The 12,237-nt window shown below is 43.2% G+C and overlaps 1 protein-coding gene across 3 annotated transcripts in view; it reads right to left on the reverse strand.

Annotated features, from left to right (window-relative positions):
* The window catches only part of ARHGEF26 (Rho guanine nucleotide exchange factor 26), a 154,237-nt gene that overhangs the window by 19,227 nt on the left and 122,773 nt on the right, over window positions 1-12,237 (reverse strand). For 2 of the 3 annotated variants that reach the window (XM_033414347.2, XM_004284500.3), the window contains one exon: window positions 4,897-5,106. In XM_033414347.2, the coding sequence (XP_033270238.1) occupies window positions 4,897-5,106 (210 nt within the window). Of the gene's footprint in view, window positions 1-4,896; window positions 5,107-8,563; window positions 8,608-12,237 lie in introns of those variants that run through there. The other variant, XM_033414349.2, reaches the window with a different exon arrangement.

A 12,237-nucleotide genomic window follows, 5' to 3' on the forward strand; every position in this document is an offset into this window, starting at 1 on the left:
TCACTGTAGGCCATCTGCCCAGGCAGCCTGGCAAAAGTTCAGTGCCACCAAAGCCACCTCCTTGAGGGCAGGAGGCACACAGGCATAGGTTCTTCAGTGGAACAGAAGCCCCCAGAGGGCAGGGATCCGGTCTCTGCACTGTGCACTGCTACGTCCCAGCACTTAGAATAGCACCTGAAAGGATGCTGGTGCACAATAAAAATTCACTGAGTAAATAGGGAGAAATGAAAGCTGCTCTCTTGAGAAGTGCAGCCGTAAAGGGAAGGAGAGGCTTAGGGGTGGGTTGGGGGCCCGCAGTTGTACGGCAGAGGGTGGGCAAGACAGAAAACAGGAGGAGAAAAATGAACTAACAAGAGGGGCACACACAGCAAGCACTTGGAATTCTTGCGGACAAGATCACTGAGGGGCCTCCTTGTAGAGGAAAGACTTGGCACTTGGCGTGAGCCCTGAGAAGTAAGACATTTGGTAATTCGAGGAGTTCTGAGAAGGGCATTCCAGGAAGTAGGAAAAACATAGGCAAAGGAACAAAAAAGGAAGTTTTAAATGGAAGATAGTTTGAGGGATGCAACATCTAGTCAGCATTTTATTATAAAATATTTCAAACCATATGATGCCTTAAATTTACCACAAACTTTTTAAGTCTATGAACTTAAAAAGTCACATTTTAGTAGTCTTTCACATTTAATAGCTGCTAGCTTCCTGGAGTTTCCCTTCCAGAGCCAGAAAAAGGCCAAGTTGAACAGCAAGATGGGGGTGGAATAGTCTCCGAGATGGCAGCTTCTCAGTAAGAAGTTTAAAATTTGTTATTAGAAAGAATTTCAGATTCAGGAAGGTCAGGGTCTAGTCCCATTTTGGCAGTAACTCACCTCCTGTGTGGCTTTAGGGAAATCACTTCACCTTTTTGAGTCTCATCCTACATCTGGGAGAAAACTGAGGGAGTTGGACTACAGACCTATAATTAGGGTCACAACATATTTTATCGTCTAAAGGCACTTTGGAAAGTCAAAGAGGGTGCTATTCTTAATTTTGCCAGAACAAGAGACATAATAACACTGATCCCAAAGAAACCAAGATGTACAGTCATCTTACTTAACTGCTTCAGCTCGGAAGCACCATCCTTCTCTAGAAACACCCAAGGCTCCCTTCATGCTCTCTAGCTGGTCCTGTGCCTGGCACATCCCAGATGCTCACTAAGCGTTTGCCCCATTTCCTTTTGGTGAGCTTTTCTGCATTCTTTATGTAATCAAAGCTATTGATCTGTTCTTCCACAACTTCACTGCCTTATAATAGTTGAACCGTCCTTGTGCCAAACAGCTGTACCCTTCCTTCGGCCGATTTCACATTCCGTATAGCCCCAGGTGCCTCTACTAGGAAGAGTTTCTCAAAGAAGGTAAATATTTAGGTACAAACCCTATTCTTTTTCAAACCAAAGAATAAGTAGCCAAAGAATGTAATCCACTGGTCTGAAATTCTGCAGTTACTCAAGGCCTGGGTGGTGGTGAAAACCTTCTCAACTAGATTGCTAATGGACCATTTTAACCAAGTATAACATCAAAGAGAGAAAAGTTAAAAAAAACATACTCACCTATATACATCTGGCAAATCTTAGAAGCAAAGAAAACATTCTACATAGGCCGGAACTCTGATTACTCAAGACCAGGTAACCCAGAGCTGGCCTGCACATTTCCAAATACAGCATGTTAACAACTCGCTAGACTTTTAAAAGCTGATTGGGTTTTTTTTGGTTTTGTTGTGTTTTCTTTTAAGGAAAGTGCATCCTGGCTGTCATATATTTTCTTTCAGCACTAATGATACTTTATGCCTTGTAGGTTTAAAAGTATTTGTCCAGTTATTTACTTTAACTGTAATTGAGTTGGGGGGGGGAGGGAGTGAGGGAGTCACTCCTTCCATACCCAAGGAGACAGCCGCCCCTCTGCCCCTTCTGGAATGTTCTCTTGCTATTAAAGAACTACAAATATGAGTCATACCCACGGGTTTACGGGTGACATAACTAGATATTCTGAGAACATTTCTCATTGAGGAAATGAACATCCATTCAGTCTATGGCAAGATCAAAAGGCAAGAGGGTGGAACAAAGGCTACAGAACGTCCCAGGAAAGGATCTAGCCTTGGTGTAAAAACTGGACATGCCAGGTTTACGGCCTACTCTCTTGGAATAATCTCAGAAACCAGCAGTAGAGATTACATAAATTATGAAGGAGACGGTCAGGAAAAGCTCTGCTGATAAAGAGCAAACAATCCTTATAAACACAGAGAAAAGGAAAACGTAAAGCAAAACCAACAACACTTTCTCCCTGACTAAAAAAGACAAAATCAAATCTCATTTCTGAGAATTCTTTATAATAAGCAGTAATCTCCAAAGTGTTTAAGACTTTTTCATCCTCAAAGTCCTTTAAGGTCCAAAGGTCAGACATACTAAATTCTCTCTTCTAAGAGAGGCTTCCCCAAACAGAAGAGGTCTAGGTCTGTCTTCACAGGCCAAGGGGTTTAATCATTTTTAGAGTCAAAGAAACGCCTTCCTCAGCCCTGGTCTTGGGTGTGTCCCCTGCTGGTCACCTGCACAGACCAGCAAGCACTGCACCCACCGGAGGTGCCCTCCCCAGAGGGGAAAACATAGAGGAGCATCCTTGGAATGCAGCAGGACTTTCCATCAGTTTCCTGGAAGAATTTTGGGACCTTAGGAAGAGGTATTTCTTTGTTTTATAAACAAACACAGAGGATGCCGCTCCTTTTCTTATTCATTCCCTCTGTTAGCTCTTGAGCGCATTTGTAATACTCTCTTTCGGCTGTTTTTAAATCTCAAATAGCTTTCTATCACCCTGCCCTTCTTGGTTTTCTTCACCTTTGGAAAAGTTACTTCTAGTGCCAAAAACATGAAATGAGCATTTATCGTTTTTATGTGGATGGCTTTTTTCCTTCTTTTTCTTTTCTTATATCTCTCTAACAATCCAGGGACCCTGTTAAAATACTCTTAAAAAGTGGAGATTATCTCTTTGGGTTGGCTTTCGCTAAGATTCTGTTACAGTCTTAGGGTTGTTATTCAAGAGCTACTGATCCATTTTAATCACACCATGTAGGAGCCAAGTGGGAGAGGGTGAAGGAACCCCAGAGGACCAAGAATTAGGGAACTTCTCCTTTCCCTCCACTGTTCCACCCTCTGACCCAACATAATACCTGCCTATGATGATTGTTCTAAGAGGAGGTTTCCAGTTTCCAAACAAATTGGTCAGCTATCTCTAAGTGGACAAAATCGCAATGTAACCAAACAGGACCCTACAGGGCCTTCCCAAGGTAGACATCACCCCGACCCCGCCAAAACCCTCTGTTTTTGCTTTCTCTGAAGTACCTAGGTAACAGTATCTGATGCACATTTCCTGAGTTGTTTTACAGATGCTAAAACCACCACCAAATGGAAGAACTTAACTACTTGATGATCATGAGCCCCCAGACCGACTGGCACCTAAGGATTCATAATGTCAACCACCCTCTTACCTCAACACCAACCAATCAGAGAATTATGCACGAGCTGATCACATACCCTGCGACCCCCTCCCTCACGTGGCCTTGCCTTCGGGGATTTTGGGATTTTTAGAGTGTGAGTCACCCATCCTCGTTGTATTGGTGCCTTTACAATAAACACTGCACTTTCCTTCACCACAAACTGGTGTCAGTAGATTGGCTTTACTGTGCACGGGCAAGCAGACCCAAGTCTGGTTCAGTAGCAGCACGGGTGGACTTGACAGTTAAGCCCCCTTCCCTTCATCCTGTGTGAGGATGGACTGCCTACTAACTGCTGGTGAAACTGCAGGCGCAAACAGGATGGCTTCTGCCTCTGCATAAACTCTGGATGGGAAAGAGGGATCAACACGTGAGGGAACCGTTGATGGAAGCTGCCCACCTTGGCTAGGCACGACGCTAACCACTTGCATGAGTGGTCTCACAACAGGAGGTGCCGATAAGGACACGGTGCTGCCGTGGAAAACTAACCAGGAGAATTTTCGGGAGGGGCCGAAAGCAGGGAGGAGATGCCAGCCCATAATGTGCGCCAACCTCCCAGAAACGGTCATGCTAGACCCATCTTGGCTGAGAGATGCGAGAACCACCAGGGAGGACCCTGAGTCAGATCAAATATGGGCACAAGCAAGATGACTGGTCAGAGACAACCCCACAACTAACCCTATGACCATAAAACCTGAGACCGAGAGCCACATGGCAGAGCAGTCCTCCTGGGTTCCCTTACCCTGCTGTTCTCCGCCCAGGCACCCCTTCCCAATAGTCTTCTGCTTTGTCAGTACGTATGTCTCCTCACACAATTCATTTCCAAGTGTTAGACAAGAGCCCATTTTCTCAGGCCCTGGAAGGGGTTCCCCTTCCTGCAACAAACATATTTCCCCAAACTGAGTATCTATCTCTTTTGACAGAAATCACTGGTCTTTCTGCTGCCTGGTCGAAGGTAGGTGATACAAAATGACTTCAATTTCAGTACCTAAGAAAACTCAGGGCCTAGGATCACACTGCCAGTTAGGTCATATTCCTAGGGCTCCCGGGTCATAATTTTATCAATGATTAAAATAAAATGATTTTTAAAACACTGTAAATATAAAAGCACACCACCTAAAGCACAACACGCCCATCAGGAGTCATGGGGATGAAAATAATAATATCCATCTCTCAGGACACTGAGAAGATGACAGTGAGAAGACAAGCATCTGTATAAAGCACCCAGACCTATGCTTGGTGCATAACAGGTAATCAATAAAAATAAATAAATAGTAGGTAGAGTTTACTGTTTTGAGGGAGTCTGTGGACCAAGGGTAATTAGGTAGGGAAGACCGACAGCCGATATTCTGAAACCCTCTCCTCGCACATACTTACTGAGTCTCAGCTCCCAGCAGCATCTCCACTTTCTCGTTCACATGGTTACTAAGGACTGTCAGCGTAAAGAGGTGACTAGCAGAGTTCTGTCTCGAATAAAGCACTGTGGAACTGTTCTTCCCTGGAGAAGAATTAAGCTCTTCACTGTCACAAGACTCCACCAGTAGCTGATCTCTTAAGGAATAATCATTGACATTGTAACTTTCTTCACTGTAAGGAAGAGGGAAAAAGAACACAGTAATTCAGTGGATGAGACTGTGACATTATCGGTTTTCAAATCACATTTTGGGGGAAGGTGGCAGGGGAGGGAAGGAGGACAGGGAGAGAATGATTTATTTTATTTTTTATTTTATTTTTTTATTTTTTTTTTGCAGTACGCGGGCCTCTCACTGCTGTGGCCTCTCCCGTTGCGGAGCACAGACTCTGGACGCGCAGGCTCAGCGGCCATGGCTCACGGGCCCAGCCGCTCCGTGGCATGTGGGATCTTCCCAGACCGGGGCACGAACCCGCGTCCCCTGCATCGGCAGGCAGACTCTCAACCACTGCGCCACCGGGGAAGCCTGAGAATGATTTATTTTAAAAATAGGAATTGGACTCTGAATTAATCTACTGATTATGAATCAATATAACCCTCCAAAATTAAACCTGTTAATTACTATTTTTCTGTAGTATACTAAATTGTATCTTACATATAAAAGCAATATTAAAAACAATTATTAGCACCTACTGTATAGCACAGGGGACTCTACTCAATTTTTCGTAATGGCTTATATAGAAAAGAATCTAAAAAAAGAGTGGATATATGTACATGTTTAACTGATGCCCTTTGCTGTACTAACACAACATTGTAAATCAACTATACTCCAATAAAAATTTTTAAAAAACAATTATTAAACCCTCTAGGTTTTATTTTACATTTTCCTGGCATTTCCTTGCAACGAGTGAGACACGCGTGCATCATGGTAAGGCTTGAACAGCTATACTTCCCCAGCCTTACCCCCATCCGCAGGATAGAGGTCGTCCCAAACCTACTCACACTCTGGGTAGCGAAGCTGCACTAGCAGCCTCCAAACCACCAGGCACAGGAGGGAAGAACAGCCCCAGAGGTCTGCTTGCTTCCGGCAAGACGCCCAACCCATCCTTCTCTCTAACATGCATGGCCTCACCACCTGTTCAGAAACCACCAGGACTGATCCCGCCACGCCCTTTATCCCTGCTTTTATGCCCAAGACCGCCTGGTATACTTCATTCCCCTGAATGTACTGTCACCTGCACAGTGCTATGAACATGCCTAATCGGGCCTCACCTCCCTAAGCCCCTCGGCTGAAGCATTCCCCTGCATCCTCTGGAAATGCACCTCATTTAGGGAAGCCAACAAAATCTTCTAAATCCTCAGCCTCTTCTCTGAACTCTCCCTTTACCTTGTTGCCTTAACAGAAACTTGGCTCTTCTAGAGAGCACAGCCTCCTCTGAAGGCTCTCTGCCTGCCTTTCCTGAGTCTCATTACTCCTAGACAATGATCGCTTTGTCCTCCCAGAAGGTCCCCAGCTTTGATGCTCATGCCATCAGTCTCTATCTCATCCCCACAGTCATCTCCAGGCCCTGGATCATGCCTCATCCTCACTCATGCGTTTAGTTACTGGCTTACTGTCACTCTCCAACACTACTTTCTTGAATTTCCATGTGGCAATCCTTCCATTACCCCAGCCTCTTAGTTCCTTTACTCAGTTCCAACAATCAACCTTGTCACTACCACCAACTGCAACCTCTCTGCCATCCCAACGTCAAACACCTCTGTCTAACCAGCCCCGCCAATCTCTTTGGCTCACCTCTTCTAATCCTCAACCTCAACAATTTTAACCCACCATTCCTACAACCCACTCACTCCACCACCTTTCCCTCCATCCTTAAACCCTTCATGTCCTCTCATTCATGCTTATTCACTTATCCAACTTGAATTTCTTGATACCTACTTACAATCACTCCTTGCAGACACACTCATTTCCTTGGCAAATCCCAACTCTGCTTAGATACACCTCCCCTCTATTCTCTACGTGTACTCTCAGTTGAACACGGCAGAGCTCAATAATAACTGCTGAGTAAATGGATGACCATGCAATACATTTTAATGTATTCTAGGAACCATATTGTATAATAACCTTACCTAATAATAAATGCAAATGTATGAACTCAGGAGAGCTAAGAGATAAAACAAAATCCTTGTGCCCAACTATACTAGGAATTTCAGAACAGGCCATTTTGTTCAAGATTTCTTAGAAAGTTTTTCATTCGGGGGTGGGCATCTGCCTGTCAACCACTCCCTGTAACTCTCCTTTAAAAACTTTATAATCATTTTTAAAATTTAGTTTGATAGATTCTTCCCCCTCCAAAACCGGCAAACACAGTTGTATCAACTATAAAAGCAAAACACTGCCTTTTGATCAAGTCTGTTTGTTGCTAGGGTAATCATCTGTATTAACTGAAAGTTCACATGGCAAGATCACCTCCAAAGCTCCCCTGAGACTGCCAACAGACCAGCACAACCATACTCAGAATATATAAAATATTTCTCATATCAAAATGAGGCTTATCAAAGGTCACATAATTTTTATAAAAGGAGGAACCAGGGTAACACACTTTACAAACAAACAACGTTATACTTTTAAAAGACTGTGTTTACCAGAAACAAAGCAGTCGATTTTTGGCAAAGCTGGTGTCAGGCTGCTCCCTGCAGGCCTACAAGCTTTGTAGCTGCCCAGCCTCGAGATCGAAGAAAGAGCGCAGAAACAGCGACAGAGACATCAGTGGTTTATTGGAGAGGGGATCTCACACATCCGAAACATCTGCGCCCTGTGCTGCAGACAGCAGGCGGGACAGGGCAGCCGTCTTCACTGCTCGGGTGGGGGAGAAGGAGGCTACCATTTATAGGGGGAAGTGACGCCAGGTGGGCTTATCAGTTACCAGGGAGACCAGCAGCTGGGGCACATCACTCACAGCCCCTCAGGTTAATGACTATCACAAGGGTAGATGTTTCTCTTTAATAAACTAGCAGATGGAATCATTCTGGCCTGATGATTAGAACAATCACTAGCTGGGGCAGGGGGCAAGCACGTTCCTGTGAGTAAGGTGTAGGTAGGTGGCACTGCTCCAGCAGGGGATGTACAGAGAACAAGAGAACAGCCATCTTGAGTGGCCTGACCATACAGCAAGTAAAGCTTATAATATTGTCTAGATAGCTCAGACACAGATGTAGTAAAACCCAGGACTCAGGATAAAACCAAAAAGTAAAAAATAAAGACAAAAGCAAAACCTCAACAACAACATCAAAAACGAGAAAAAAACAAGATGAACAAGGACTTGCCTGTTACTGTCTTCTCTCTGCACCTCTGAGTTACTCTTTCGGTCCAACTCACAAGTTTAAAAAGATGACCTTTTAGTTAAAGACGCCCATTTCCAGTTAAAAATAATTCTGCTTCAGACAGAGAAATCCAACCTCCTTAATGCTGTGCACATAGGGTATGTAGGCAGTGCCCTAAATAATGACAGTGCAAAGGTATTCTTTGTATTCCCAAAGAAATAAAAGGCAAAGAAATCTCTATGCCATAAAGCCATCATTCAAGATGACTCAAGTTCCAAAAAGTCTTCAGCGTAAAGTGGCCTTACTTACTAGGTAGTCCCCAGTAGAATTCAAGACGAAGAGTTCACAGGAAACTAATGTAAACAAATAGGAAAAAACTAGTTAGGTCTTTTTTTCCCTCTTAATTTTCAGAGTTCATATTTCTCCCAGTGTTTGCCTAAGTACAAACAATACCAGCTACTGTTGTTTCATCGATGTGTTGAATCTTTGTCTTCGGCTGGGGGGTGGAATTAGAGACAGAAGAAGTAGACAAGTTAATAGAATGTTTTTTTAATTGTTCTCTTAAGCCATGACAACTACAACGCCATTAAGACCTAGGGTGACCGTTTGATCCAGTTTACACCTGTGGTTCTCTCAGGTGTCCGGCTGGGATGATAGAGAGCAGCCACTTTATTTATAGCTATGTGAGTTCACCTCAAGGTATCCGCGTCTACACACCTGCACATCTGGGTCACTGAATGTGCCTGCACACAGAACTTCCCCACTGTTTTGCCTTCTGTATCCAAAATAGGATGCAGGAAACAAGTCTGCTCTTTTTTTTAACTGATTCAATAGCAGTCACCCAATATCATTATTTCATCTAGACCTGCAAACATCTTCATTATGTGATACACAATGTCCACCACTTCTTCACTACTCCTTTAATGAATTTAATATAAAAAACTTGATTTAACAGTAGTCAAGTAAGTGGATGATTCATCCCTGTCAGCTATTATTCAAACCCAATGGAATAAAAACTGAAAAGGAGCTCACTCTTGCTAGCGTGTTTGTGCTCTCTCACACACAGACACATTCACACACTTAATCTCATAAAGGTTCAAAATAATATTTTCCCCTCTCTAAATCTGCTAAATACTGAGTGAAATTCATTCTCCTCATGTCAGCCAGCACCTACTGTCTCTCTCATGCTAATACAGAAGGATAACTGTTAAAATATGGGCTTAAGCAGAAAGAAGAGGAACGAATCCACAGTCAGATGCAGCCATTTACAACCCCACTTCCTCCTCTGCCGACCCACTTACTGTGTCCAGTAAGTACAAAGAGAGCTCAGCTGGGCTGGGGAAGATGCTCCTTTCCTAGGGAAGTTGATGCTAATCAGACTTCCCCATGTTTGTTTCTTCCATTTAACAAACATATGGTTTACACAGTCTCTGAAACAATTTGGATCAAGCAATTAGGAAGTTAAACTGCTCGGAAAAAGGCAAATGGAAAAACCACCTTTCCTCGCACAGAGAAGTTTATATGTAGACTTCCTCTGATTGTCTTAGACGGGCTCCAAGTTTACCAGCTGCTCATGAAACAACAGAGGCTCCTATCAGGCGCAGCAATCCAATCTATACAAGCCTGTTGCTCTGTGGTATAAACAATGATGGGTCTCCCTGTTGAAACCCACTTGAAAGTCCTAGTAACCTTTGTTGAGATTCCTTTCTTTTCTTAACAAGATAAAAAACTATCAGTAGAGAACAGGATATGGTGGTAAATAAGTACCTCAATTATTCTTCCCTTGGAAGGCGTTCTTTGTTAAGCAGCTCGATAGTGTTTGGTTCTACGACATGCTACCTAACAGCATGGGCTGAAACCTGATACACCTTTTTGTGAATAGTGGGTTTCTTTTTTTTTTTAGTTAATTAATTTGTTTATTTTTGGCTGCTCTGGGTCTTCGTTGCCGTGTGCAGACTTAGTCTCCAGTTGCAGCGAGCGGGGGCTACTCTTTGTGGCGGTGCGCAGGCTTCTCATTGTGGTGGCTTCTCTTGTTGCAGAGCATGGGCTCTAGATGCGCGGGCTCAGTAGTTGTGGCACGTGGGCTCAGGAGTTGTGGCTCGCGGGCTCAGGAGTTGTGGCTCGTGGGCTCTAGAGTGCAGGCTCAGTAGTTGTGGCGCACGGGCTTAGGTGCTCCGCGGCATGTGGGATCTTCCCAGACCAGGGCTGGAACCCTGGCAGGGAAGATTCTTAACTGTGCCACCAGGGAAGTCCCAACAGTGGATTTCTTAAAGTGATTATTACGGAGCGCTTTGAACTTTCTCTCCCACAGATTTCTATAAAGGTGGGATTTTTCATACTGGGCATATATTTATTACTTTTAAATCAGGACAGTATTTACAACTGCATACAACATACATACATTTTTAGAATACCAAAGCTGCATATGTACATACTCAGTAGTGAGTGCAGGGTGACAGACACCCAGCTCCACTCAGGACTTACTCTGGGAAGGAGGGGGAGGAAGAAGGCATGATGATGAAGAGGCTTTAGGTATACCTGCAGTATTATGTCAGGGCTGTTGTTTAAAAAGAAGGGATATGACAGTGATGTAGCAAAAAATTTATATGTGTTAAACACGGATGATAGGCATGTTAGTGTTCGATAATTTTCTGTATGTTTGAAATATTTTGCAATTCAAGGTAAAAAAAAATTTAATAATAAATGCATAGACGTGAAGACTATCATCATTCCACGTATCTGTGGATGCCTGAGGGTATAGGTGAAGGGACTCTTGGGCGATGGAATTTTTTTGGCCCTATAAACAGCTGATTATTTGCATATAGCATCATTGACTGAAAATATAAGGCAAGAGTGAATTCACTAAAGTGGCTAGGTTAAAAAGAAAAAGGCTTTTCTGAGACTTCCCTGGTGGTCCAGTGGCTAAGACTCTACGCTCCCAATGCAGGGGGCCTGGGTTCGATCCCTGGTCGGGGAACTAGATCCTAGATCCCATATGCCACAACAACAACGACAACAAAAAGATCCCGCAGGCTGCAACTAAGACCCAGCTCAGCTAGCTAAATAAACAAATAAACAAACGAATAAATAAATGTATTTTCTATATATGAATGAATAACACTCAGAAAATATAATGGTAGAAGTGATCTTATTTATAATAGACACAAAACCCACAAAATATTTAGGATTAAACTTAACACGTTTCTCCTATATGAAGACAGCTTTCAAATACTTTAGAAGAAGGCCTGAATGGATAGAAAAGTTTGATATTAAAGAGGTATCAATTCTTCCTAAATTAATATATAATTTTACCACCATCTCATTGAAAGAAATCTCAGGATTTTGGGGGGCAGCAAGGACGGGGAATAGTCAAGCTGATTCTAAAACATACAGAAAAATAAACACGTAAGAACAGTCAGATTGTGAAAGAAAATGAGAGTGGACTAACCATATGGTATATTAAAGACATATTTTAAAGCTACAGTAATTCAAAGACTGAGACTGATAGGTATTAGCTGACAGACGGACTAGTGAAACAGAACAGTGGCTTCACAAATTGACCCCAAATACATCTGAGAATTTACTACATGATATAAATGACATTTCAAATCTGTGGAATACTGACGGTTTAGTCAACCAATCATATTGGGACATCTGGAGAAACATCGGAAAAATTTTTAAAAGCTGGCTCCCAATCTCACTCCATAAACCTGGGTACTTCCTTGGGTCCAAGACCTAGGTACATAACAGTCATGAAGAAGAGGCAGTGATGGAACAGGTCTTTCTGTGGGGCCTTGTGACCAGGGGGTTGCTTTTACACATGCAAATACCATCGGAAGAGTTCCCACCTTACCCCTTATGAGCAAACATCTTACGTTAATAAGGATGACCAGGAATGAGAAATAGGCTAGATGACCAAGATGGAACCAGGAATATGAAAGCAAAGATGGAGATGGGGAAAACGAGAAGAAGGGTTAGACTAT

This window comes from Orcinus orca, chromosome 5 (genome assembly GCF_937001465.1).
Source record: "Orcinus orca chromosome 5, mOrcOrc1.1, whole genome shotgun sequence".
In the NCBI taxonomy this organism is placed as follows: domain Eukaryota; kingdom Metazoa; phylum Chordata; class Mammalia; order Artiodactyla; family Delphinidae; genus Orcinus; species Orcinus orca.